This window comes from Dermochelys coriacea, chromosome 1 (assembly GCF_009764565.3).
Source record: "Dermochelys coriacea isolate rDerCor1 chromosome 1, rDerCor1.pri.v4, whole genome shotgun sequence".
Lineage (NCBI taxonomy): Eukaryota > Metazoa > Chordata > Testudines > Dermochelyidae > Dermochelys > Dermochelys coriacea.
The window spans coordinates 120869790-120896100 of NC_050068.2; the positions used below are offsets into that span (position 1 = coordinate 120869790).

Genomic DNA, 26311 nt, shown 5'->3' on the forward strand with positions numbered 1-26311 from the left:
TTACCATCAAATGAAAAAGTCTATGTAGCAGAGTATGAATTACATAGTATTACAGTCCATTGGTTTGAAAATTATTCTCAACAGGCAGTTCATTGTTTTCTCCTTCAAAAACATATGATACATTGCTTTTGTATTTGCAGTGGGTGCCAATAAGAAACAAGTGAATACTATGTCCTGGCATGTACCTTACTATGGTATGTCCCAGTGGTTCTCAACCAGGGGTCCAGGGCCCTTTGGGGGGCTGCGAGTAGTTTCAGGGGATCCGCCAAGGAGGGTCAGCATTAGACTTGCTGGGGCCCAGGGCAGTAAGCTGAAGCCCCACCACATGGGGCTGAATCCTGGGGCCCCAAGCCCCACCACCGGGGCTGAAGCCAAAGCCTTAGCAACTTAGCTTTGTGGGCCCCGGTGGCATGGGGCCCCACAGAATTTCCCTGCTTGCTACCCCCTAGTGCTGGTCCTGGCTTTAATATGCAGCAAAACAATTGTTGTGGCACAGGTGGACTGTGGAGCTTTAAGAGCATGTTGGGGGAGGCGGTGGTGGGTGGAGGGAAGAGTACCTTAGAAAGAAAAAGGTTGAGAACCCCTGGTATGTCCTACATTAAAATGTATACCAAAGAAAGGCATTCATTCATATTATGTTGTGATATACATTGATGTGCAGTGGTGCCCTCTGCATATAGTTTCAAGTTGTATCATGATATAAGACACTAAAATCTGGGAGTATAAATAATTAATAAATATCCACATATAAATCCTATCCCTGAAATATAGATTGAACAGGAAGAGGAAAGATAAAAGAAGAAGAAGAAAGGAATCAACCTTTTAACTGCAGCTGCCAAAATTAAATCAAAACTAGTTCACATTTGGACTTCAACCTAACATTTAACCATCTGACAAGGATCTGTTTACCAGTGAGTCAGCATTCAAGGTGATGATTTCCTCATCATGATCTAGTAGCTTGCATGCATAAGCTATATTAATGGCAGTTTCCTGCTTGTCTCCAGTGAGAACCCAAATCTGCAGCCCAGCTTTGCGTAAGTTTGCAATGGTTTCTGGGACACCATCTTGTAAACGGTCTTCAATACCAGTTGCACCTGAACACATGAACGAAGCAAATAAACCAATGTTAAATAAATACTTGGCTACTCAATCTGATACATCATGAGTTTGTCTTAAAATCTGGTTTTGGAAACAACACCAGTCCCCTTCATTGGCAGATAACTCCTCTAACCTAACAAACGTAAAAGAAATTCTGACCACCATGGTCAATAATGACTTCAGCTTTTTTGCAGGCAGCAGAGGGACTATGAGGAAAGGGGAAGGATGAGGTTGGGGTAAATAACCAACCAGTCAACAGACAACATCATCCAGAGTTCAAATCCTAAAATTTTATACCAATATGATTCTATTGAGTTCCTCAGAGTTTAACTAATTTACACCAGTGTAAGCTAAAGGAAAATCAGTCTGATTGTGCCTCAGTTAGGCACAATGTCTCTGGGAGATGAGGGGGAGTTTTACTTCTGCAGCACCTGTTCATAGGGTACAGCACATCTGCTGGTTCGCTGGCTGGTGCTGCGGTCCTGTTGCCTCTCTGAGTACTCTGGGAAGACTAGTTTCAACAGAGGTGCTGGCCTGGGGCCGTCCATGCAGTTACAAGGAATACTATTGCGTATGCACAGCTGCAAGGGGAGAGATGTATCTCGCCCAGCCTCACTTGTGCAATCCTGCAGTGCTTGCCATAGTGCACCGGTATGTAGTTAGACTCAAAGTCTCATCTTCCGCAGTCTGAGGTTGTCGGAGGATAACTGGAAGAATAGATTGTTTATTTCTGGAGTCTATTTGTACTTCTCCAGCTGTGGTCAACTGTGTTTTAATTTAGTATTAAGATGTGTGTGTACAGCCAGCCTCAACAAAAGCAGTCGAGTTACATTTGCTTGAAATGATTAAAAACATTAGCACTGTTCCAGTTATCTTTGCCAGAGGAAAGAAACTAATTGCCTGAAGAAATAATAGATATTTATAATTTGTTGAGCTTTTGACATTTTAGTTAAGTAAATAAATAAAAACACTTAGCACTTGTACAGTCCTTTACATTTACAAATTTTAACAACATCACAAAATCCCTAGGAAATGAGAGTTATTATCCCCTTTCTTCAGTGCACGCAAGCCCTAATCGTCCAAACATGCAAGTGCTTAACTTTATGTAGATGGTGTCAGGAATCAGGGCCCACAGCAAAGCTAATCTCCAGGCAGCCTCATCAGTACAGCTGGCTTGCTGAAGGCTGCCTGATTGGCCACACCACCTGACTGACTGGAGGGGCCAGCGGGCCGCTCTTAAGCCCGCAGCAACAGCAGCTAGCTGGATGCTTAATCCTCATGCCCACCACTGTGCCTGTTCCAGTGTTAACTTGTTCCTGCTGCTCCTACCCTGCCCCCAAGCTTTGCCTCTGTCCTGCTCCTGCCCAATCCCTCCTTGCCTGCTACCCTGCTTGCTCTAGTTCCAGACCACTGGCTTGACCTATGCTCTAGCTTCTGACTACTGGTTCAGGCTCTGACCCTAGACTTGGTTCCTGATGCCCAGGGCTGAAATTCAGCCAGAGTTTTCCAGAGCAGAGCTCCGGTAAATATTTTCAAACCATATGACAGAAGCCCTGAGCCCTGGCATCCCCCATGGGGCAGAAGTCCCAAGCCCCTGGCACCCCAACAGGGTGGAAGCTCTGAGTCCGAGGGCTCTGGGAAATACTCTTTGAGAATTTAAGCCCTGCTCCAATCACCACTGCCTGATGCCCACTCTGATCACTAGGCTAGACAATCCTCACCCCAGTTGTCTGACACATGGGCCGTCTCAATGAAACCACTTGTGTAAAGCGTATGCATAAATCTTTGCAGGATGAGCACCACAGAGAGGTTACAATTTAGACCTTTCAAAGTACTCTGTATGGGACCCTGACTCTGCTTTCATTGAAATCAAGGGAAATTTTACTACTGACTTCAATGGGAACAGTTAGGCTGACACACAGTACTTTTTAATAATCCTACCCTAAGTGACTTGCCTGAGGCAACAAAACAAGTCAAGCAGAGAGCCCAGGATTAAATGAGTTCCTACTTCCCAGAGTTGTGCTCACCCTCAGTCCACTAAACCATAAATACAGTGTTTATGCACATCATTTTGTCGAAGTGTTTGGTGCCCCAGAGGGATGAAAAATCTCAAGTATTTTCAAGATGCACCATCACTGTAACGAAAATCTGCAGACAGATTGGGCTAAATCCTACTTTTCTTACTCAGGTCGGCCAACTTCATTGAAGATAATGGGTCAGGTTCATCCCCGGTTTTACACCATTGGTTTAATTCAGGGGTCCCCAAACTTGGTTCACAGCTTGTTCAGGGTAAGCCACGCAGCTTCCATTGGCAGGGAATGGTGAACTGCAGCCACTGGGAGCTGCAAGCGGCCGTACCTGCGGACTCTCAGGTAAACAAAGCGTCTCACAGCCTGCCAAGGGCTTACCCTGAACAAGCCGTGAACCAAGTTTGGGAACCCCTGGTTTAATTGGTATTACATCAGGGATAAAATTGTTACCTAAGCAAGGCAAACAGGATGTGTCTTGTGTTAATTATTATCCCATTCTTTTGCAATGATGCAAGAGACACTCATGAAAAAATCCAGTAATAACCAATTTCTGTATACATAGAAATCATTGAAAAGATAGAGCAGAGTTTTAAAATCGAACTTTGAAAATGTTTAACACATTTTAATTTCATGTCCAGCTCTCATGTAGTTACCGAGTAGATGCAGATTTGTCTCTATACGAAGTGCAGATTGAAACAGCAGCTCTTCGCGGTTTTCAATAGAAGATTCTGCTTCTAAATGACTTTTTAACCAGTTAGCATATTCTTCTTTGCTTAGAACCTATTTAAAGGGAGAAGGTAAGCGTACATCCAAAAAGATGCATAAGCATTCATGCATTACTGAGTAAAATGAAAAAAAAAACCCTAATAAATGTTCTTGCTAATGGACTGCAACAAAAAGATTTGTCATTACTCTCCTTAAAAGCAAACTAAGAGCTTCATATACTTACTCTCTTGGCAATACACAAGGTCCGCAGCCCATCTACAGCATACAGATTAAGGTAATTCTGAGTTTTGCTTTGGATTTTTTTTTGATGTTTGCCTCTAGGGTCATCTAGTTAAAAATAAAGGAGAAATTTATGAAAAATAATAGCAATTAAATGGTCTTAGAGAATATAATTGTTTCTTCAGCACTTACTGTACAAAAGCTTAAGAGGCGATACTTTTAAAGAACTCCTGACGTCTCAGGGGAAACTTTGAAAAGCTTTCTATTTAGAAACAATTCTCTTCACATGCTATCTATTTTTTAAATTCCCTCTTTAAAAGTCACCAAGAACAACTGTGTAACAATAAGATCTTTCCTTATTAAGCATTCATCTGCTCCTCAAGTATTTTGTGACATCATGATAATCTCCATAGCAACCAAGTATGTCATGAACAGAGGTATGATTTCAAATTGGCAATAAACAGAAGCAGATGTGCTATATATCAAAAATCTTATGATTAACCAAATGTTTCTAAATAAATGTGGGTAGAAAAGATATTTAATTATATTTAGAAATAATACTAAGTTCTCAAAATGCGGTTGTCAAGAGTTGGAAAGGGATGATATTTTCATCCCCCAGAATCAAGACAGACTCAAATACAATGTACAGTCACAGCAATAACCTATAATAAGAATTAATTGTAATAACAGTGATAAAGCAGGGATCGGCAACCTTTGGCACGCAGCACGCCAGGGCTGGGCCGGTTTGTTTACCGGCTTTGTCCCCAGGTTCAGCCAATCGCAGCTCCCATTGGCTGCAGTTCGCTGCTCCAGGCCAATGGGGGCTGTGGGAAGTGACACAGGCTGAGGGATGTGCTGGCCGCCACTTCCTGCAGTCCCCATTGGCCTGGATCGGGAAACCGTGACTAGTGGAAGCTGCAATCGGCCGAACCTGCGGACGCGGCAGGTAAACAAACTGTCCCGGCCTACCAGGGGGCTTACCCTGGCGGGCCACATGCCAAAGGTTGCCGATCCTTGGTGATAAAGTGAACATAGAAGCAGTCAAGAGAAAGCATTTTAGGTTAAAACAATAGAGTGAGGATACTCGAGAAACCTCGATATCTTGAGTCAGCAATTTTTCTATAAACCAAAATAGTTTCTGAAAGTCTACAAGTTTTCTAGGTTTATAAGACATATGACTTCAGAGGGATAGGCCTATGCAGTATTCTTCAAGCAATATTGGTGTTATTGGTACTTCTTGCTTTACATGGTTCACAGTTGTGATTGAAACTGGAGATAAGGTGTTGGGAAGGCATGATAGAGCATTAGCACTTCTTGGTAAGTTTGCTCTCACCCAGTAAGGATATTAGCAGTGGGCCTGGAGAATAGTTAACTTCAGATCAAATGAGGATAGAGATGATTGTCATATTTATCCAGGGTATGTGATGTCTGTCTTATCTATCTTGGACTTTTATACTGGCACTCAACACCATAGTATCTGAGCACCTTCCAGAAAAAATCAACAGTAAAGTCCCTAGTGAACTTTATGGAGTTTCTGGCCCTTTTTCATTTTCATAGTACAGTGGAGTCGCATCTTACATGGGGGTTAGGTTCTAAAGTCAGCACGTAAGGTGAAAATCGCGTATTGTCAAAATTACCCTTGCAAATCCCTTAAATCACCCATAAAGTACGGGTTTCAGAGTAGCAGCTGTGTTAGTCTGTATTCGCAAAAAGAAAAGGAGAACTTGTGGCACCTTAGAGACTAACAAATTTATTAGAGCATAAGCTTTCGTGAGCTACAGCTCACTTCATCGGATGCATTTGGTGGAAAAAAAATTTTTTTTCCACCAAATGCATCCGATGAAGTGAGCTGTAGCTTATGAAAGCTTATGCTCTAATAAATTTGTTAGTCTCTAAGGTGCCACAAGTTCTCCTTTTCTTTTTCCATAAAGTACAGTATACTATACATGGTTTTCTGTATACAACACTGTACAGTAATATGTATAAATGTATAATGTATACAGTAATGTACAGTATATAATAAAGAGTACATATGCAAAATATAATTTTACAGTATTGTATTTTTAATTACAGGGGGTAATTACAGGAGGGGATAATTATAGGGGGTCATCAGGGCTTGATGTCGATACAGGAGACGGAGATGACTGAGAGTTTGAGTGACTGAGAGTGAGTCTTAGACAAAGTGGTTGGCTCTGGTTCAGCTTGAGAAGTTGATTGTGTAGGCTTATCTGCTGCTGGTTGTTTTTCCCTGAAAAACATGGTGATCGTTAACTGTTGCTGTTGTTTCTTGAGCTGCTCAAACATTTCTTGATATGGTCTCAAATCGTCCATAATACTACATGCGATTTTGAGGCTTTGTTCCATAGAGAGATCGTATTCAGAAATTAAATCATTCAAGTGTTTCACTGCTTGGAACACTTCAGCAAATTTATGAAGATTCCAACTTGCCGGTTCTTCCTGTTCGTTGTCGTCATCTTTGTTTTCTGTAGATGATTTTATCAGTTCCTCTAACTCTTTGTTAGTCAATGTTTCTCTATGGCTCTCAATTAATTCTTCAATTTCTTCCTCAAGAATGTTGACGAAGCCATCACCACCCACTGGCCTGGCCACCTGAATAATGCATTTCACTTCTTTGTCAATGGTTGGGAAACCCTTAAAATCATTCACACATTCTTTCCATAGGTTTCGCCAACATGCATTGACTGTTTCAGGCTTGATTGCATCCATTGCCTGTTTAATATAAGTGATGCAATCGGCAATGTTGAAGGACTTCCAAACACTCCATCACAGTAAGATTGGGATCAACATCCATAGCGCTATGTATCCGTGAGAACGTAATCCTCATGTATGTGGCTGCAAAACAGCAAATCACGCCTTGGTCAAGAGGTTGGAGGTGGTATTGCGGGGGGAGAAAGACGACTTCAGTGTTGTTATGCGCAAACTGGAGTGCCACAGGGTGGCCAAGAGCATTGTCTACCATCAGCAATTCTTAAAAGTCAAGTCTTTTCTCTTTGAGGTACCGCTTGACCTCCGGAATGAAACACTTGTGGAACCAATCCAGAAATAATGCTGCCGTCACCCAAGCCTTTTTGTTTGATTGCCAGAACACAAGCAGGAGATTTTTGTTCTTGCCTGTTAGGGCACGGGGATTTGCAGCCCTGTAGAGCAAGCCCGGCTTTATTAAATGCTCAGCCTCATTGCCACAAAACAACACAGTCACATGGTTTTTAGCTGCTTTGAAGCCAGGGGATTGTCTTTCTGATTTTGAAGTATAAGTGTGGTTGGGCATTATTTTTCCAGAAGAGCCCCGTTTCACCAGCATTAAAAACTTGTTCCGGAAGATAGCCCTTTTCTTCTATGATTTTCTTTAATTGTTCGGGGTAGGCTTTTGCTGCCTCTTCATTGGCAGATGCATCTTCACCAGTAGTCTGTACATTTTTGAGGTTGAAGTGGTTCCTAAAACTGTTAAGCCAACCTTGGCTGGCTTTGAATTCATTCTCATCAGAGGACTGTCCCTCTTCGGCGGGAGGTTTGAACAGTGCATAGAGGCTAAAAGCCTTTTCTCGCAACATGTTGCCATCGATAGGCACACGTTACGGTTCATGTCTTCCAAACATAAGTTTAATGCCTTTTCAGTCTTCATTAAAGTCTTATCACACACCTGGCTCGTCACCTTAGCAGTCATTGGAGTACCTGATGCCACAGCTTGACGAATTTCTCTCTCTCGAATCTTGATGGCAAGGATGCTAGATTCGTTGCGGCCATATTTACATGTCACATTGGAGACTGACATACCATCTCTCAATAAGTCCAACAAAGCCAGTTTTTCCTCCAGTGTTGGAACAGATTGCTGTTTCTTCAGTTGAGCACCAGATGAAGTAGTTGGCTTGCATTTAGGGGCCATGTTGTATGAAAAATATGTACATCTCTTTAAACACTAGAATCACAGTCAGTGCGGCGAGATGCTCACACTATGAGAGGCATGCGGGAACTGAGACCGACTGAGGGAACAGCAGATTCACGTCTCCCATCTCATGCTCACACCGGGGCACACGCTTATTGAGTGGAATGGTGGGCGGAATCGCCAGCACTATTTACAGGTATCTTGTTATTTTTCTTTTTTTTTGCAGATCGCGTATAGTTGAATTTGCGTCAGTTAAATGCACGTATGATGCGACTCACCTATAAATAACTCTGCTTTTCTTTTTGATCTTTTTAATTTCCTTTTTTATTTTTAGGTAGTTGACTTTTTGGGGGTAGACAAAGGTATTATTTTCTTTTAGCATTTCCTTGTTTCAGGGCAGCAGGTCCCTGTCCTAAGCTTCCTAAGCAGTGGCAGTGCACATTATTAACAATGACTTAGCAGACTTATAGTAGAAATGTTTTTTGTCATTATTTGCCCAACCTTGCTTAAATCTGGTTTGGCTTCACAACTTCAAGTTTCATATTTCTTTTAGGAAACAGTTTTGAGGGAATACATATGCATACCAACAAAGGAGAAAATAACTTATCAAAAGATATGTGCTGATATTCAAGTAACTTAAGACAGGTTTCTTTGCCAGCATTCTTGGATTTGGTGTGTATGCAACTCTTTTACAACAATTGGAAAGATAATTCTTTCAAGGATGTCCAGCCTTTAAATCTGGTGTCACTCTTCTGATAGTGTTCCAGTTCTCTTATCTGAAAAATCTGTTATAATAATCGTCAACAATTATATAATCTAAGTTGTTGCACACAAACAGATGGTCTTATTGGCATTTCAGTAGCATCGTTGTTTGGTTTTTTTCTTAATATGACTCATACACGGAACCTTTCAAGTGTTGCTGACATCATTAATGATACTGTTCAATTTGCTGACACATACATAGCCAAAAAAGAACATCTTGGGCTTTGTTTACATTTTCCCATGTCCATGAACCCACACAATATAATTGTGTATTACCACAATGCATATTCATGTTAGCTGTTTTATATATAACTATTTTCTCACCTTTAAAGATTGTGCCATCCAAGAGCACAACACTGTAGTTCCATTAATCTATAATGTTGGGAGTACAACTTTTCTAATGTCTGGCCATTCATTCAGAATTACTGGATTCAAAACCTTTATTTGTTCATTTTCAGTTCCATCTTCAATTTCTGTCATTTTCTGGAGTACCATATGTAACTGCATGCCCATTCATCCACTAGTGTTATGTGGATATTTTCTTGACAGAGTACCTGCAATAGATTTTATCTTTTCCTGGAAGATGAGCAATATCAATATTGTATTTATGCCATTGGAAAGCCATTCCTTGGTGGAGTGCCAGAGATAGAGATTTCTTTTGCCAGAGATAGAGATTTCTTCAGGAATTATTCAACCAGTTCACAAGCTGATTCAGCTGTAACTCAGGGCTGGAGCACACATTTACTTAACTTGCAGCCAAATACAATTATATGTAGTTTTTTTAATACACGTACATAATTATTCTCTGTGGTGTATGAGACTTGCAAAGACATGGCCTTCTGGGAGCAGTCCTGAAACAAGTCCATTTTTAAATGCATCTAGTTTTAGAGAGTCAGCATTTTTTAAAGGAACAAAACATGGAAGCACTGAACCTATTTCATTGTGATAAGAACTTTTTGTATTCTAGAAAGCAATGTTGTTTGCTTGCTTATTCCAGATGAAGTATCTCACTGTAGAAGCCATCACAGTGATGCAGTGATTTTGGATAAGTTTGATGCAACCTTGGACCAAACTCAGGATAGCCTTCTAGGGGCACAAAGCTCTAAAGATATAGAGCAGGTTGCACAGAGGAGCCGAGAGGCCAGTGAAGAAGCTTGGCAACATGTGACCTCCAGAAGAGGTAAGCGGAATGTCCGGGTTCCAGTAACACAGACACAGGTAACTAACCGCTTTCATGTTCTCTCCACAGGTACCATTGCGGAGAGTGGACCAGATGATATGTCTGGGGGGAGAAAGCAGAAGGAGACTCCGCTGGTTGGGAGGCATGAGATGCGATGTCCTGAGGTTGGGGGTTCCACGACCACCACTCCCAAGAGGAGAAGGCGGGTGGTGGTGGTCGGGGACTCTCTCCTCCGGGGGACTGAGTCATCTATCTGCCGCCCTGACCGGGAAAACCGAGAAGTCTGCTGCTTGCCAGGGGCTAAGATTCGTGATGTGACGGAGAGACTGCCGAGACTCATCAAGCCCTCGGATCGCTACCCCTTCCTGCTTCTCCACGTGGGCACCAATGATACTGCCAAGAATGACCTTGAGCGGATCACTGCGGACTACGTGGCTCTGGGAAGAAGGATAAAGGAGTTGGAGGCGCAAGTGGTGTTCTCGTCCATCCTCCCCGTGGAAGGAAAAGGCCTGGGTAGGGACCGTCGAATCGTGGAGGTCAACGAATGGCTACGCAGGTGGTGTCGGAGAGAAGGCTTTGGATTCTTTGACCATGGGATGGTGTTCCATGAAGGAGGAGTGCTGGGCAGAGACGGGCTCCATCTTACGAAGAGAGGGAAGAACATCTTTGCCAGCAGGCTGGCTAACCTAGTGAGGAGGGCTTTAAACTAGGTTCACCGGGGGAAGGAGACCAAAGCCCTGAGGTAAGTGGGAAAGCGGGATACCGGGAGGAAGCACAGGCAGGAATGTCTGTGAGGGGAGGGCTCCTGCCTCATACTGGGAATGAGGGGCGATCAACAGGTTATCTCAAGTGCTTATATACAAATGCACAAAGCCTTGGAAACAAGCAGGGAGAACTGGAGGTCCTGGTGATGTCAAGGAATTATGACGTGATTGGAATAACAGAGACTTGGTGGGATAACTCACATGACTGGAGTACAGTCATGGATGGTTATAAACTGTTCAGGAAGGACAGGCAGGGCAGAAAAGGTGGGGGAGTAGCACTGTATGTAAGGGAGCAGTATGACTGCTCAGAGCTCCGGTACGAAACTGTGGAAAAACCTGAGTGTCTCTGGATTAAGTTTAGAAGTGTGTGCAACAAGAGTGATGTCATGGTGGGAGTCTGCTATAGACCACCGGACCAGGGGGATGAGGTGGATGAGGCTTTCTTCCGGCAACTCACGGAAGCTACTAGATCGCATGCCCTGATTCTCATGGGTGACTTTAATTTTCCTGATATCTGCTGGGAGAGCAATACAGCGGTGCATAGACAATCCAGGAAGTTTTTGGAAAGCGTAGGGGACAATTTCCTGGTGCAAGTGCTAGGGGAGCCAACTAGGGGGAGCGCTTTTCTTGACCTGCTGCTCACAAACCGGGTAGAATTAGTGGGGGAAGCAAAAGTGGATGGGAATCTGGGAGGCAGTGACCATGAATTGGTTGAGTTCAGGATCCTGACGCAGGGAAGAAAGGTAAGCAGCAGGATACGGACCCTGGACTTCAGGAAAGCAGACTTTGACTCCCTCAGGGAACAGATGGCCAGGATCCCCTGGGGGACTAACATGAAAGGGAAGGGAGTCCAGGAGAGCTGGCTGTATTTCAAGGAATCCCTGTTGAGGTTACAGGGACAAACCATCCCGATGAGTCGAAAGAATAGTAAATATGGCAGGCGACCAGCTTGGCTTAATGGTGAAATCCTAGCGGATCTTAAACATAAAAAAGAAGCTTACAAGAAGTGGAAGGTTGGACATATGACCAGGGAAGAGTATAAAAATATTGCTCGGGCATGTAGGAAAGATATCAGGAGGGCCAAATCGCACCTGGAGCTGCAGCTAGCAAGAGATGTCAAGAGTAACAAGAAGGGTTTCTTCAGGTATGTTGGCAACAAGAAGAAAGCCAAGGAAAGTGTGGGCCCCTTACTGAATGAGGGAGGCAAGCTAGTGACAGAGGATGTGGAAAAAGCTAATGTACTCAATGCTTTTTTTGCCTCTGTTTTCACTAACAAGGTCAGCTCCCAGACTGCTGTGCTGGGCATCACAAAATGGGGAAGAGATGGCCAGCCCTCTGTAGAGATAGAGGTGGTTAGGGACTATTTAGAAAAGCTGGACGTGCACAAGTCCATGGGGCCGGACGAATTGCATCCGAGAGTGCTGAGGGAATTGGCGGCTGTGATTGCAGAGCCCTTGGCCATTATCTTTGAAAACTCGTGGCGAACGGGGGAAGTCCCGGATGACTGGAAAAAGGCTAATGTAGTGCCCATCTTTAAAAAAGGGAAGAAGGAGGATCCTGGGAACTACAGGCCGGTCAGCCTCACCTCAGTCCCTGGAAAAATCATGGAGCAGGTCCTCAAAGAATCAATCCTGAAGCACTTAGAGGAGAGGAAAGTGATCAGGAACAGTCAGCATGGATTCACCAAGGGAAGGTCATGCCTGACTAATCTAATCGCCTTTTATGATGAGATTACTGGTTCTGTGGATGAAGGGAAAGCAGTGGATGTATTGTTTCTTGACTTTAGCAAAGCTTTTGACACGGTCTCCCACAGCATTCTTGTCAGCAAGTTAAGGAAGTATGGGCCGGATGAATGCACTATAAGGTGGGTAGAAAGCTGGCTAGATTGTCGGGCTCAACGGGTAGTGATCAATGGCTCCATGTCTAGTTGGCAGCCGGTGTCAAGTGGAGTGCCCCAGGGGTCGGTCCTGGGGCCCGTTTTGTTCAATATCTTCATAAATGATCTGGAGGATGGTGTGGATTGCACTCTCAGCAAATTTGCGGATGATACTAAACTGGGAGGAGTGGTAGATACGCTGGAGGGGAGGGATAGGATACAGAAGGACCTAGACAAATTGGAAGATTGGGCCAAAAGAAATCTAATGAGGTTCAATAAGGATAAGTGCAGGGTCCTGCACTTAGGATGGAAGAATCCAATGCACCGCTACAGACTAGGGACCGAATGGCTCGGCAGCAGTTCTGCGGAAAAGGACCTAGGGGTGACAGTGGACGAGAAGCTGGATATGATTCAGCAGTGTGCCCTTGTTGCCAAGAAGGCCAATGGCATTTTGGGATGTATAAGTAGGGGCATAGCGAGCAGATCGAGGGACATGATCGTTCCCCTCTATTCGACACTGGTGAGGCCTCATCTGGAGTACTGTGTCCAGTTTTGGGCCCCACACTACAAGAAGGATGTGGATAAATTGGAAAGAGTACAGCGAAGGGCAACAAAAATGATTAGGGGTCTAGAGCACATGACTTATGAGGAGAGGCTGAGGGAGCTGGGATTGTTTAGTCTGCAGAAGAGAAGAATGAGGGGGGATTTGATAGCTGCTTTCAACTACCTGAAAGGGGGTTTCAAAGAGGATGGCTCTAGACTGTTCTCAATGGTAGCAGATGACAGAACGAGGAGTAATGGTCTCAAGTTGCAATGGGGGAGGTTTAGATTGGATATTAGGAAAAACTTTTTCACTAAGAGGGTGGTGAAACACTGGAATGCGTTACCTAGGGAGGTGGTAGAATCTCCTTCCTTAGAGGTTTTTAAGGTCAGGCTTGACAAAGCCCTGGCTAGGATGATTTAACTGGGACTTGGTCCTGCTTTGAGCAGGGGGTTGGACTAGATGACCTTCTGGGGTCCCTTCCAACCCTGATATTCTATGATTCTATGATTCTATGATTCTATGGACAGGTGGTTAAAACACATCAAGAACTGTTTCTGTCACTATAAGCTTATGTGGCATTAACTGGATCTGGTTTGATATCACCAGCATTAAGAACAGGTTCAAAATATCTTACTTTTTGGAACATAGAAAATGATTTTCTATGGATGAAGATATATACCTTTTTCGTGTGATCTCTCATGTCCAGCATAAAGGGTTGCATCACATTCCTTATTTTATTGAACAAATAATAGAGATCAACTATGATAGCTGCAATTCCTTTTAATCCTTCATATGCCTCATCAGTCTTGCACTGAAATTCACCTTCTGGCAGATATAAGTAAGTAAATAAGTAAATAAAAACGCAGAGAAAAGGAATCTGCTAAAGTTATCAGAAGATATGTGCTGATAATCAAGTACCCTAAGACAGGTTTCTTTTGCCAGCATTCTTGGATTTGGTCTGTATGCAGTTGTTTTACAACAATTGGCAATTATAATTCTTTCAAGGATGTCCAGCACACGTAACCAAAGGAATCAGCCAAAATCTATGTTGAAAGTTGATAGTTTTGATGTCTGTGCAGTTGTCCAATACCTTGACCTTGCATCCACCCACTCAAACAGTACACACTCATAAATTTATATGTGATGTCTTCAACAATTGTCAAAGGATGACATGTTTGTTTAATTACTCAGAACCAAAGAGAGTCAGGTTTGCTTGTTTGGACTTTTTCCATGACCACATGTGAGTTAATCAAACCTGTCATTGCTTTAGTAATGAGACCTATATGTAATCTAATTCCTGCTCAAGTTGATTACTCAGTTTAAACCAGGGGTCTCAAACTCAATTTACCTTAGGGTCAGTGCCAGTCCTCAAATCATCCCAGTGGGCCAATAATGTCACTGAAGAGGGTGATCAGGAAATAAAACATTTATATTGTATTTTTTATTTTGAATTTCTTCGAAATAATAAAACTGGCGTACAACTTTATACAATTCTTTGCCTGCCAGAGAGTTTTTAGTGTTTTCCAGACACCTGGCAACACTTCAGTTCTGTCAGTTCGTTGATGTTTGGCCTCAGTGACTGAGCAGTTGAAACCTTCAGGATTGCAGTAACATATGCATCAGATAGTTGTGTTCAGTAACTTGACTTGTTTATATTCATTGTGAAAAAAAGTGATGCTGACTCCATGGCTGACTCTGCCCAGCGACTAGTGATGGTATCTCTGTCGCTCTCCCCCAGCCAATGGGAGCTGCACCAGACATTGCTGGCAGCATGTCTGCCTGCGTCTCTCCTCTGCGGGCTGCGGTGAGGGGGGTTCTTGGGTCGCAGATGGCCCACGGGCCGGGACTTTGAGACCTCTGGTTTAAACAATAACTTTCCTCTTTATGGACTGTAAAGTGTTCCTGTTGGGCAAGGTGAAAGGAATATTCTCCTTGGAATAATACAAGTGCTTTGAAAAATTCTGCATATTGTGAGAACATCAGCTTTCTTAGTCTCAACTGGAAAAACAAATAGTTCCACTGTAATAAATTTAGAAATGTTACAAGTTTTCAAGCTCATTGGTGGTTTCTGATTATTCACAAGATAACACTCAAGCTATAGCATGGCATTTTTGCATCTGCTTTCTGGCTTGCATGTACATCATACTTTAAAATGTCCTCCTCTGTAGCCAGATAGCTTGTTCCGGTAGTGGAATCGGGAACATTTGGATAATGTAGTGGTCCCTCAGTCTCAGGCTTGGAGGGAGACCACGCTGTCTTGCTGCATCAGGCACCAAACAACAGTCAGGTCTCCATCAATGGCTCTGGCCCTCTGGGCGGGACAGAGCAATAAGCAGTCTCTAGTTCCAGCTTCCTGGCTAGGGCAGACAACAATCACAGTCTAAAGCTCTCACTCTCTGGAAGGGCCAGAGCAATAAGCATGATCGCAGACCTTTGGGCCTAAGGGACTATTGAAGATAAAGTCCCTGCAGGATGGATCCCCGAGTAAAATTCCATGAATGAAGCTGAACAACCAAGATAGCATTTGTACCCTTGGACAGATTAATTGATACTTAAGGTCACTCAGAGCAGTTTACTAAAGACAACCTACTTATGGCAGCTGATCAGAGTGCTGGGAAGGAAGGTAAGAGCAATTACTACACTTTGCTATATTTATGAATCCAAAAGTTACAAAACCTTATGACTCAATTCTGGATAAGAGTCTTTACAAAAAAAAATCAAAAATTCTAAAAACAGGATCAGTTTTGACATCTCCAAGTGCTGTGGTTCAGAGTTGTTCTATTTCTCTGTGCCAATCGGTAGAATTCATCCCTTCCAAACAGCAATTCTCAAAGCTCTCCCTTTATCGTTTTCTGACCAATACCAGAATATTTGTTTTACATTAATAGCAAATTTTTTTTGCAACTGCCTATGTGTGAAAGCAGACTCTTTTTCTCCTAACTTTAATGTCATGGTGAGTTCTATTAAACTTTCCCAGCACTACAAACTATTTAGTAACATTTTGGAGGGAAACAAGTAATCTCAGATGCATTATGTGCATTCCTTGATATCAGTAACTTTATCAGACACTATTCAAGAATACTTTATAATGAGCTAAGGACAAGTTCTTGAATTTCTGGCTCTGCTGTGACCTATATAGCTGTAAAGTGACAACGAATTGTGACAGATTGAAATCCTGTAATATCCTGGACAAACTTTATTGAATTAAGTTAAACCTTATTGAATTAGGGGTAATACCTCTGTGGTCCATTGTATTAAAAATGCAGTTGTGTATTGTTATTGTGGAATTGTATGTAATTCCCCTCAGAGAACGTATGTAATTCCTCTGGTTATTAGCCCTTTGAAGTCACTCCCCTGGAGAGGTTCTCATATACCAGTTCAAACTGGATTTTCGAGGGTCCAACAAAGAAAGGATTTTTGGATAAATAGCTTAGTTTTAAACAGGCTCAGGGCCTTCTTCCTGCTCCTGTAAATAGACAGGATCCCAGGTCCATGGAGGGCCCAATCCTTATGGAAGGGTTGGAAGGACTTGGCCTATTGAGGCCTGATAAGACTGGTTGCTTGTTAGGAGCTGATGCTGTGATGAACTTGAAACCAAAACAAAACCCCTTAGGAGGAGTGTGGAAGGATTGCTCCTGCCAGAGTCCATGTAAGGGGTGGGGTGATCTCTGGTAAGCTTATTAGCGGGTAGGCAGGTTCCTTTATTGCTTTTAATATGTTTTCTCTCTAATGCTTTTTACCTTAAGAACAAAGTAGGCTTTCTTAGAAAGCGCTGTGTAGTAACTTATAACTGTGGGCAGTCACACTGCTGACTGTCTCTGAAGAGGATGCAAGCACGTGTGCTTGGCCAGTCTATCCAAGCACATGTGACAGTTACTCTGAACTGTGACACTAAATTAACATTTCCTGTAGCTCTTTAATGCAAATTACACGGTACGATCCTTTCACTGGTATTTACTTCAGCAGCCGTCCGTAATGTGAAAGTAACCATAAAGTCAACACACTAGTGACATACAGGAAATCTCTGTCATACATTAGATTTCTGTCCATTCACACTGGGTTAACATTTGAATGTTGTACATAATTAAATGTTGAATACAGTAAATCAGACATCACACATATTGAAAAACCTATGTCTCAAATAAGTGTATAAGAGACCACCAGATTGTCTTTAAATCCAATTGATTATAATAAAGAGGCATTAAAATTGCATCTGGTTCAAGCATGTTCACATATTTGAGACTCTGTAACTGAAAAAACACCTTCCAAAAGAAAAGCTTCCTGTTCACAGTTAGAAGTCTGTTCATCACTAATCATCTGCATCTTTAAAACTAAGACCACTATTAGTAATTACCCAAACAACATTTCTCTTAATACAAAAACATCTGAGTAAGCAAGCAATGTTGGGAAAATGTACTCAATGAAAGATAAATTGATTTGGCAAGGTCTTGAAAAACATTCACTTAAAATAAGGTTTGCCACTGGGAAAAGCTCATACTGAAATCAATATTACTCACATTTCTTTAGGCAAAGTATCAACAATCCATTATAAGAAGTTATTGGTTATTGAGTTTATAAAAGAAGCAGAGAGGTCCTGCTATAATACATTTCTGCATACCCGTAAATGATACAGACATGGCTCTGTGCTAGAGAACTGCAATCAGACATGATGAGATTGAAGTTCTCTAGCACGGTCTAAGAGTTAATTGGAAAAAAAGTAAGCGAGAACTATACCTGAAGAACAGGGCAGAAGAAGATCCATAATAACTGAATCCGCTCCTTTAGTGTAAACATTTATTTCATCTGTAAGGGGATGCCTAACCACCACTGACATTCTTTTTCTGATGGAATCGAAGCCCAGTGTGTGCAAGAGTTCAAAGGTTAACCTTCCCAGATGAGGTAGCTCTACTGATACCTGGTCAGACAGCCTTCCCACCAGAGCACAGTTATATGCCCGAGCTGCATAGACAAGCGCAGCTTCATCTGGACTCTCTGCCTCATAACGGAGTTCTCCTTCTTCAGATCTACTCGCGATAGCCCTTTTGCCCTGCTGTGAGCTATATCCATTGTTATTCATCTGTGGAGAATGTGCCAACTGCTCTTCCAGTTTTAATAAAGTGCTCTCAGTGGATGTAGATGAAAGGATACTAGAACCGAGTCTGGGCATTGATTTACTGGTAGTCAGGCTTGATGAACTGCTGCTGTTAGATCCAGAGGTCAGACGGCTGGGAGTGAATCTTCGAATGAAGTCTTCTATGGTCTTTACCGGTGACTTCAGTTCAAATCTAACTCTAACCTTGAGAAGTAAAAACCAACAACCAAAAAAAGGATATATAAGAAATCTGACATTGTCATTTGATAACTCAAAGTAAGAAGCAAATCTCAGTCAGTGGCAAAAAGCTACGACAATCAGAGATGAACAAGTGAACAAGAATCCCTAGGCTGACACTATATCAGAAATATTACTGGAACCAGTTTGTATACACTTCAGAATTTATACTATTGTTGACCCTTCCTTGTGGAACCAATGTTAGAATCGCACCCTAAAAATAATGTTAATATAACTAAAACCTCTGCATTCTATTGATATGTCTAAGTGTGTAAATTCAGCTTGAGGAGACATACCTCTGCTAGCTCTGATCAAGCTAGCGCATTTAAAATAGAAGTTACTCTTGGGGGAATTCTGTGCCACTGCACAGAAAATTTAAATATTTTTAATTCTTTGCTCAGAAAAAAGCTTCTGCTGGAAAGTTGCTGCAGTTCTGCCTTTTGCCCATCAGAGGGAACTGTGGCGATAGAATAGAGCAGCAGCTCCTGGCCAGCTATGAAGAGAAAGAGGCTGCAGTGCCTTCTCCACAACACCTGTCAGATCAGGTCAGGAGATGGGGACTATGAGGGGAGACAAGCAGCATGGGGCTGCTGGGGCATCAGACAGAGGGTCATAAGGGCTAGTGGGGAAGGACAAACTGAGGTAGGGGCTGAATGGGAGTGGAGGCACAGGACCATGGTGGGGAGGAAGGTGCAAGGCCACATAGGGATGGGGAGAGGGTGCAGAGCTATAGGAGGGAGGAGGATTGCTGAGTGGGGGCACAGACCATTTGGACAGAGGGAGGGGTGCAGTGCCACATAGGGACAGGGGGTGGCTAAGTGGGGGCACAGAGACACATGAGGGCAGCGGGAGGGGTGCAGGGTCACATGGGGATGGTGGGAGTGGGTATCTGAGTGGGGATGGAGGGACACTTGGGGACAGGGGAAGATATGCCTGAGTGAATGGGAGAGGCTAGAGGTCAGCCAGGGTCTTCATGGGGGAAGCTCCCTAACAATCCACCCCAACCCCCCAAAAAGCTGTTCCATTCTTTCCCACCCATACCTAACAGTGCTCCAAGTTCACACCCAGGCTCCTTCCCAGCAATTACTTCCCTCTCCGTCATTTCCTCCATTACTCCTGACTGCCCCAAGCCTTTGCATTGTTCCTGAGGGGTGTGGGAAAAACGGTTCTGTATTGTAGTTTAAATGAATTAATATGCCTAGTAAAGAATCTATTTGTCAAAAAATACATCCTGAATCTTTTGTTGTCTGTATTGTTACAGACATACTTACTGACAGGTATTTTGAAATAAATGACCAAAAATAATTGAAACTAGTGTGTTTTTGACAAATAAAATATGCAGAATTTGAAAATATTGTGTGCAGTATTATAAATATTTTGTTGCAGATTTTTTAATTTTTTGGTGCAGAATTCCCCCAGGAGTAAGAACTGTGGTCATGTTGTTGTGAGCAGCAGAAGGGGCTACCCATGCCAAGACTATAGGTATGTAGTTGGGGCAGCTAGCTCCTCCTGCCACTTGTGATGCTCTAGCTACACCACTATTTTTAGTACACTAGCTTGATCAGAGCTAACCAGGCATGTATCCTCCTACTGGGATTTACACATCACAGCTCTAGCATAGACGTACCACTTGTGAGTATTCAGTAAAGTTGGTTGAAAAAATGTTTCTGGAACACTTCTGTGGGAAAATGCATCTTTGATGAAACCTAAATGTTTCATGGGAATGTGTCCATTTCAACATAATTTTTGACCAGGCAAAGTTGAAAGAAATCATTTCAACTTCCTCTTTCATTCTGATAATGTTGAAACACTTTGTTTTGATAAGGTAAAATGTTATATTCTGATATCATTTTAATTCATTTTGTTCAGACTTGTATATTATACTAAAATATTAATTTACAATTATATTATATTAATTATATTTAATGTTATAAGTTATAATGTTTTAACATCAAAACAAAATGTTTCAATGGTTCCTAATTGAAATTCTTTGGAATTTTCATTTTGTGGGAAATTTTGACATTTCTTCTAAGAGAGAAAACAAATTTAGAAATGTTAGTATTTCCTGAAGAATGGAAACTCCAGCTTCTGACAAGCTCTAATATTAAGTCTAATTATATTTGTGTGATATACATTAGATGGTGAGTATTTTGTTCCACTTCTCATTAATAAATGATACAATTTTGTAAGTGCATATATCTGCCAAATCATCTGCCATAATCTTGCCCAATTTATATTAATTTTCTTTTACATAATTTGCAACATTTAAGAGGAGATTTTGTCAGCATACCCGCTTTATAATATTTTTTAAAAAATAATATAGTCTTCTACAAATGTAGTTGATATAAGCAAATTATTTATAAAGAACTGCCTATGTGCCCCTTATTACAGGGGACTCTGACAAATTAATCTAAACCATGCCCAGAGATGCAAATTATGTTTATTTAAGAAGTTTCAGTATGTGAACTCAGGAAGGAAAACAGTTTTAGAACAGCTTCAAAATTTGCAGTACATACAAATAATCTGTTGGGGTTAAGAGAAACAGTTGAAATACACCTTTTAACTAATGCTTGATGTCACCACTAATTTTAAACTTGTATATGTGGTTTTCCTCACTGATGTATGAAGTGGTGCCAAGAATTGTATCATAAACATTTCAGTTTCCTTCTAGGAAAGGACAGTTTTATGTCTCCTATTTACACATCTCTGAGATAATCCAATACAACATAATGGAGACTCACGCTCCATTTTGCTGTCTCTCTAACCTACCTTTTGCCGTGGCTGATCTGGAGAGGTAACAACAACTGTGTTGCAAATAGTCAATGCTATGAAAAAGTCAAAGATGTCAGAAAGTTCAGGGGTGAGCTGGCATAATGGTTGTTCGTGGCTTCTCATAACCTCAAGACTTCTTGCACATTCGTTTACTTTTTCTAACAAATTAGGATCCGGAGTGATATCTTTTTCCTAGAAATACAACAGGAACAGTATTACTATTTTGCAGCTTTGTATATTTTAAAGTCTCAGACTGAACTGGTTTTGCCTGATGCATCAGCACCTCTCTGGTGGCCCCATATATTTCTGGAGAATTTCAATTTTTCATTAAATGACACTTCCCCGTCCTCTTTCCTGCAACCAGACATGCAGAAATTTGTACACTTTTAGGCCTTATGATTGCAACATTAATTTTATGAATGTAAATAGATACCGGGGTGTCTTCCTCTCCCTGGCAGACCACCTAAAATTGCTCTAAAAATGATGTGGACTGCCTCCATTAATTTCAATTGATAGTTAATACTGAAGCCTAATAATGACAATTACATTGTAAATAAGCTATTGTTAATCCTTTAATTGCTGATCATTGTAACAGAAACATTCAGCTATTTTGGGATTGTGGATGGAAATCGAATAATGTCCTGACATTCCTTCCTCTTTTCAATCTAACCTGAGAGAATTATTGTAGGCTGCCACTATATATAGACTAATATTACGAAAAACAAGACAACAACAAAACTAAGAGCTAGTTCTGATATCAAAACAGTAAGCTTACCCATTTTGCACCACTAAAAAATTGTTTAGCTCCACTATATTTTAACCACTTTGAACTTGAGAGAAGCTCATATGCCACTGAAATCAAAATGTGGCATGTTTTCCACTGTGATTAAACAGCTATTACATTCTTTTCAGGGCAAAGATATGAATTTCCTAGGAAGGCATAATGCTGGTTACAGAAAAGATACAAAGTGTGCTTCATAAAGATATGAGCCCTAACGTGTTGTCTTTATTGGGAATTTACTCGTTTCATCAGTTGTTGCCTAACTAGTGAGGTAGCTGCACCACTACAAACCCCACGTGTAGACACAGCAAGCTGCAGGCTGTGCGAATGGAGGTAACCATTGTCTAAACCTGGGGTTAGCTCTGTCAGTGCAAATTGCAGCTCTCCTTTTCTACACTTGGGGTTTGCACTAACGCAGCTTCATTGTTGACTGGACATCAACAGCTGGAATCAGGGCAGACTCTCAAATTATACAGGACTTAATTCTTCACTCCATTAAAGCAATTTAACTTTGTCAAAATTTGGCTTCCTTGTAAAAACACTGTAACAGAGCAAAGCAGTATGTTCATGCAATATTAATGAGATAGCAATTTGCAGAAGAAAAACATGCACATGACTCGTAAAAACACATGTAGAGATTAGTTATGGAAAAATTATGAGAACATTGTTCCACTTAAATTTTCTGCATATGCAGGAAGCTTTTGTTTGTTTGCTTTTTAAATGTACCTTGCTCCATTTAATGATAATCTTGAACAATTTATACTTGAAACTATTGAATGACTTACAATTACAGGGTGAATTTGAATATATTAATATCACAGTTTCCAATCCAGTACTTACTATTCATGCATTTATAAATCACTGTTTCCCAAAAACAAAGATAAAAAGAAGCGTACATAGACCAATTAGAACTCTTGATTTTAATCCTTAATCTAACATCAGGTTTCAGAGTAGCAGCCGTGTTAGTCTGTATTCGCAAAAAGAAAAGGAGTACTTGTGGCACCTTAGAGACTAACAAATTTATTTGAGCATAAGCTTTCGTGAGCTATGAAGTGAGCTGTAGCTCACGAAAGCTTATGCTCAAATACATTTGTTAGTCTCTAAGGTGCCACAATCTAACATCAATTACTGTAAACAAAAGGATGAAACACATTTTGTTCTTGAAAATCAAGGAATACCCAAAACAAAGGTTTGAGTTTATCTTTCTGAACTTGGAGCCTAGACGGATGACTCTTTATATAAGATTTCTGCATACTTTGTTGTTTTTTTAGCAAAAAAAAAAAAAAAAAGAAAAGAAAAGAAAAGAAAAATGTGATGAAAAGGAAAAAGCTAAGATGATGAAAGCCAAGAAAGATGAAAAATACACAGTGTGGTACAGATTTCTTCATTTTTTCCCTTTAAAGCAATTGTGACTCTGAAAGATACAAAGCAAAGCACATTTGCTGCTCACAACAAACCATTGGGCTACTGAATGCAGTGTGCTTGGAGAGAATGCTTGCTCTTTTTGCTTCAGCCCTGCTGCCGGTGCGTCGGTGGGATTTCATACTCAGGCTTCTGTGGACAGCCTTAATGCTCTGATGACTGCTGACACTGTTCCGCTGGGATAATGTTCCTCCTTTAGCTGCTGTTTCTTCCTCCTCAGAATCAGCTTCCTGGTACATGGCTAAACGTCTGGCTATTGACAAAAATATACAAAGTGTAAGATTACATGTTTTGTAGGGAAGAGGACAGAAAGAGAAGTGGTGGCTAAAACTCTCTCTATGTGGTCTAGTTTTAGTATGATATTGCACTTTACTGTAAGAATGAATGATGCTATTATTACAATATAACAAGCTAGTCTTAATTGAACAGCAATATCTTTTGACGAATGCAGATAAAATAATTAGCAGTTTAATTCAGTATACTGCCTGCCTCATCTTCAGCTCAGTGTGATGAGGCTATTAGGTTCTTCAGTTGGTCACAAATCAATTGATGCCCAGTATAAAATCTCCCTCCATAACATTTTTCTTGCTAAAACTATCCAAAAAATTTGCTTTTCAGTTATGGTCTATGAAGGAAAAAACCTAAACTTTACTGTCCTCCAGGAAAGACTGGGCAATTTTGTCCCATGTATTTCTGCCCACAAAATTTCATAATGAATCTATCTATCTATCTATGGTACTTATAAGGCTCTTAATATCTGAGCACTTCACAATCTTTCCATTTTACAAAGGGGAACTGAGGCACAAAAAGTCTAAGTAACTTGCTCGAGCTCACATAGAAAGTCTGTGGCAGAGCAGGGCCAGGAAGCTAGGTTCCTAAGTTCTAGGCAAATCATTGGACCATCCTCTCTAAATGAAATCCTAAGCAAAATAAGCATGACAGTGCTAGGTAAAAGTACAGTAAATAATCAACTGCAACAGGCCATCAACAATGATTTTTAAAACCTCACTCTATGTGGAGAGTCATAATGTAGCTTATGAACGCTGTAGGCTTGAAAACTGCTATGAATCGGGTATTGCAATGGCTTGATTCTATTAGTTATGTACTGCAGAGCACAAATACTAAATGTACACAGAATTAAGTTTGCTTCAGAGTTTTCCCAGCAAGTTTTCCCATTTTTAAAATCAAATCTTTAATCAACTGTGTAACTACAAAAGTTAATGACAACGATCTACAGGGGCAATTTAATCAGCATAAGGAAGATATCACTGAACAAAAAATGTGCAAAGCACTCTTGATGTAGCGCACATCGATTTCTAGCAGATTTCAGTATTTCTAGGGCTATCAAGAGATTAAAAATTAATTGTGATAAATCATGAGATAAAAATCACAATTAATCACAGTTATAATCACACTGTTAAACAATAACAGAATACCATTTATATAAAATTTTTGAATGTTTTCTACATTTTCAAATATATTGATTTCAATTACAATAGAATACAAAGTGTACAGTGCTCACTTTATATTATTTTGATTAAAAATATTTGCACTGTAATAAAGATAAACAAAACAAATAGTATTTTTTTCAATTCACTTATACAAGTACTGTAGTGTAATCTCTTTATTATGAAAGTGCAACTTACAAATGTAGTGAGTTTTTTTATATAACTGCATTCAAAAATAAAACAATATAAAACTTTAGAGGCTACATGTCCATTCAGTCCTACATCTTGTTCAGCCAATCGCTCAGACAAACAAGTTTGTTTACATTTATGGGAGATAATGCTGCCCACTGCCATGCTGATCACGGGTTCTGCTTGATAACAATTCAAAGCAGCGCAGACTGATGCATGTTTATTTTCATCATCTGAGACAGATGCCACCAGCAGAAGGTTGATTTCATTTTTTGTTGGTTTGGGTTATGTAGTTTTTGCATCAGAGTGTTGTTCTTTTAAGACTTCTGACAGCATGCGCCACACCTCATCCTTCTCAGATTTTGGAAGGCACTTCAGATTCTTAAACCTTGGGTCAAGGGCTATAGATATCTTTAGAAATCTCATATTGGTACCTTCCTTGCGTTTTGTCAAATATGCAGTGAAACTGTTCTTAAATTGAACAACATGTGCTGGGTCATAAAGTATGTAGGCATAACACGAAATATATGGCAGAATGTGGGTAAACCCCCAGAGCAGGAGACGTACAATTTTCCCGTAAGGAGTTCGGTCACAAATTAAATTAACACATTTTTTTTTTAACAAGTGTCATCAGAATGGAAGCATGTCCTCTGGAATGGTGGCTGAAACACGAAGGGGCATACAAATGTTCAGCATATCTGGCACATAAATACCTTGCAGTGCTGGCTACAACAGTGCCATGCAAATGCCTGTTCTCACTTTCAGGTGACACTAAATAATAAGCGGGCAGCATTATCTCCCATACATGTAAACAAACTTGTTTGTCTGAGCGATTGGCTGAACAAGAAGTAGGACAGAGTGGACTTGTAACCCCTAAAGTTTTACATTGTTTTATTTTTGAATGCAATTATGTAAAAAAAAATCTACATTTGTAAGTTTCACTTTCATGATAAAGAGATTGCACTACAATACTTGTGTGAGGTGAATTTAAAAGTATTATTTCTTTTGTTTATCTTAACAGTGCAAATATTTATAATAAAAATAATAATACAAAGTGAATACTGTACACTTTGTATTCTGTGTTGTAATTGAAATCAATATATTTTGAAAATGTAGAAAAACATTCAAAAATACTTATAATAAATTTAAATTGGTATTCTATTATTAACAGTAAAATGAAAACTGCAATTAATTGCAATTCATTTTTTTTAATGAAGTTAATTTTTGTTAGTTAACCGCTTGAGTTAAGTGCCATTTATTGACAGCC

General features: G+C 40.8%; 1 protein-coding gene across 4 annotated transcripts in view; it reads right to left on the reverse strand.

The window, feature by feature from the left end:
- ATP10A (ATPase phospholipid transporting 10A (putative)) overlaps positions 1-26311 on the reverse strand; it is a 161656-nt gene that overhangs the window by 17508 nt on the left and 117837 nt on the right. For all 4 annotated transcript variants that reach the window (XM_043492158.1, XM_038413442.2, XM_043492250.1 and 1 more), the window contains 6 exons: positions 23443-23660; positions 21202-21396; positions 17838-18399; positions 4078-4181; positions 3782-3908; positions 910-1094 (listed from right to left, as the gene is read on the reverse strand). In XM_043492158.1, the coding sequence (XP_043348093.1) occupies positions 910-1094; positions 3782-3908; positions 4078-4181; positions 17838-18399; positions 21202-21396; positions 23443-23660 (1391 nt within the window). The remainder of the gene's footprint in view (positions 1-909; positions 1095-3781; positions 3909-4077; positions 4182-17837; positions 18400-21201; positions 21397-23442; positions 23661-26311) is intronic.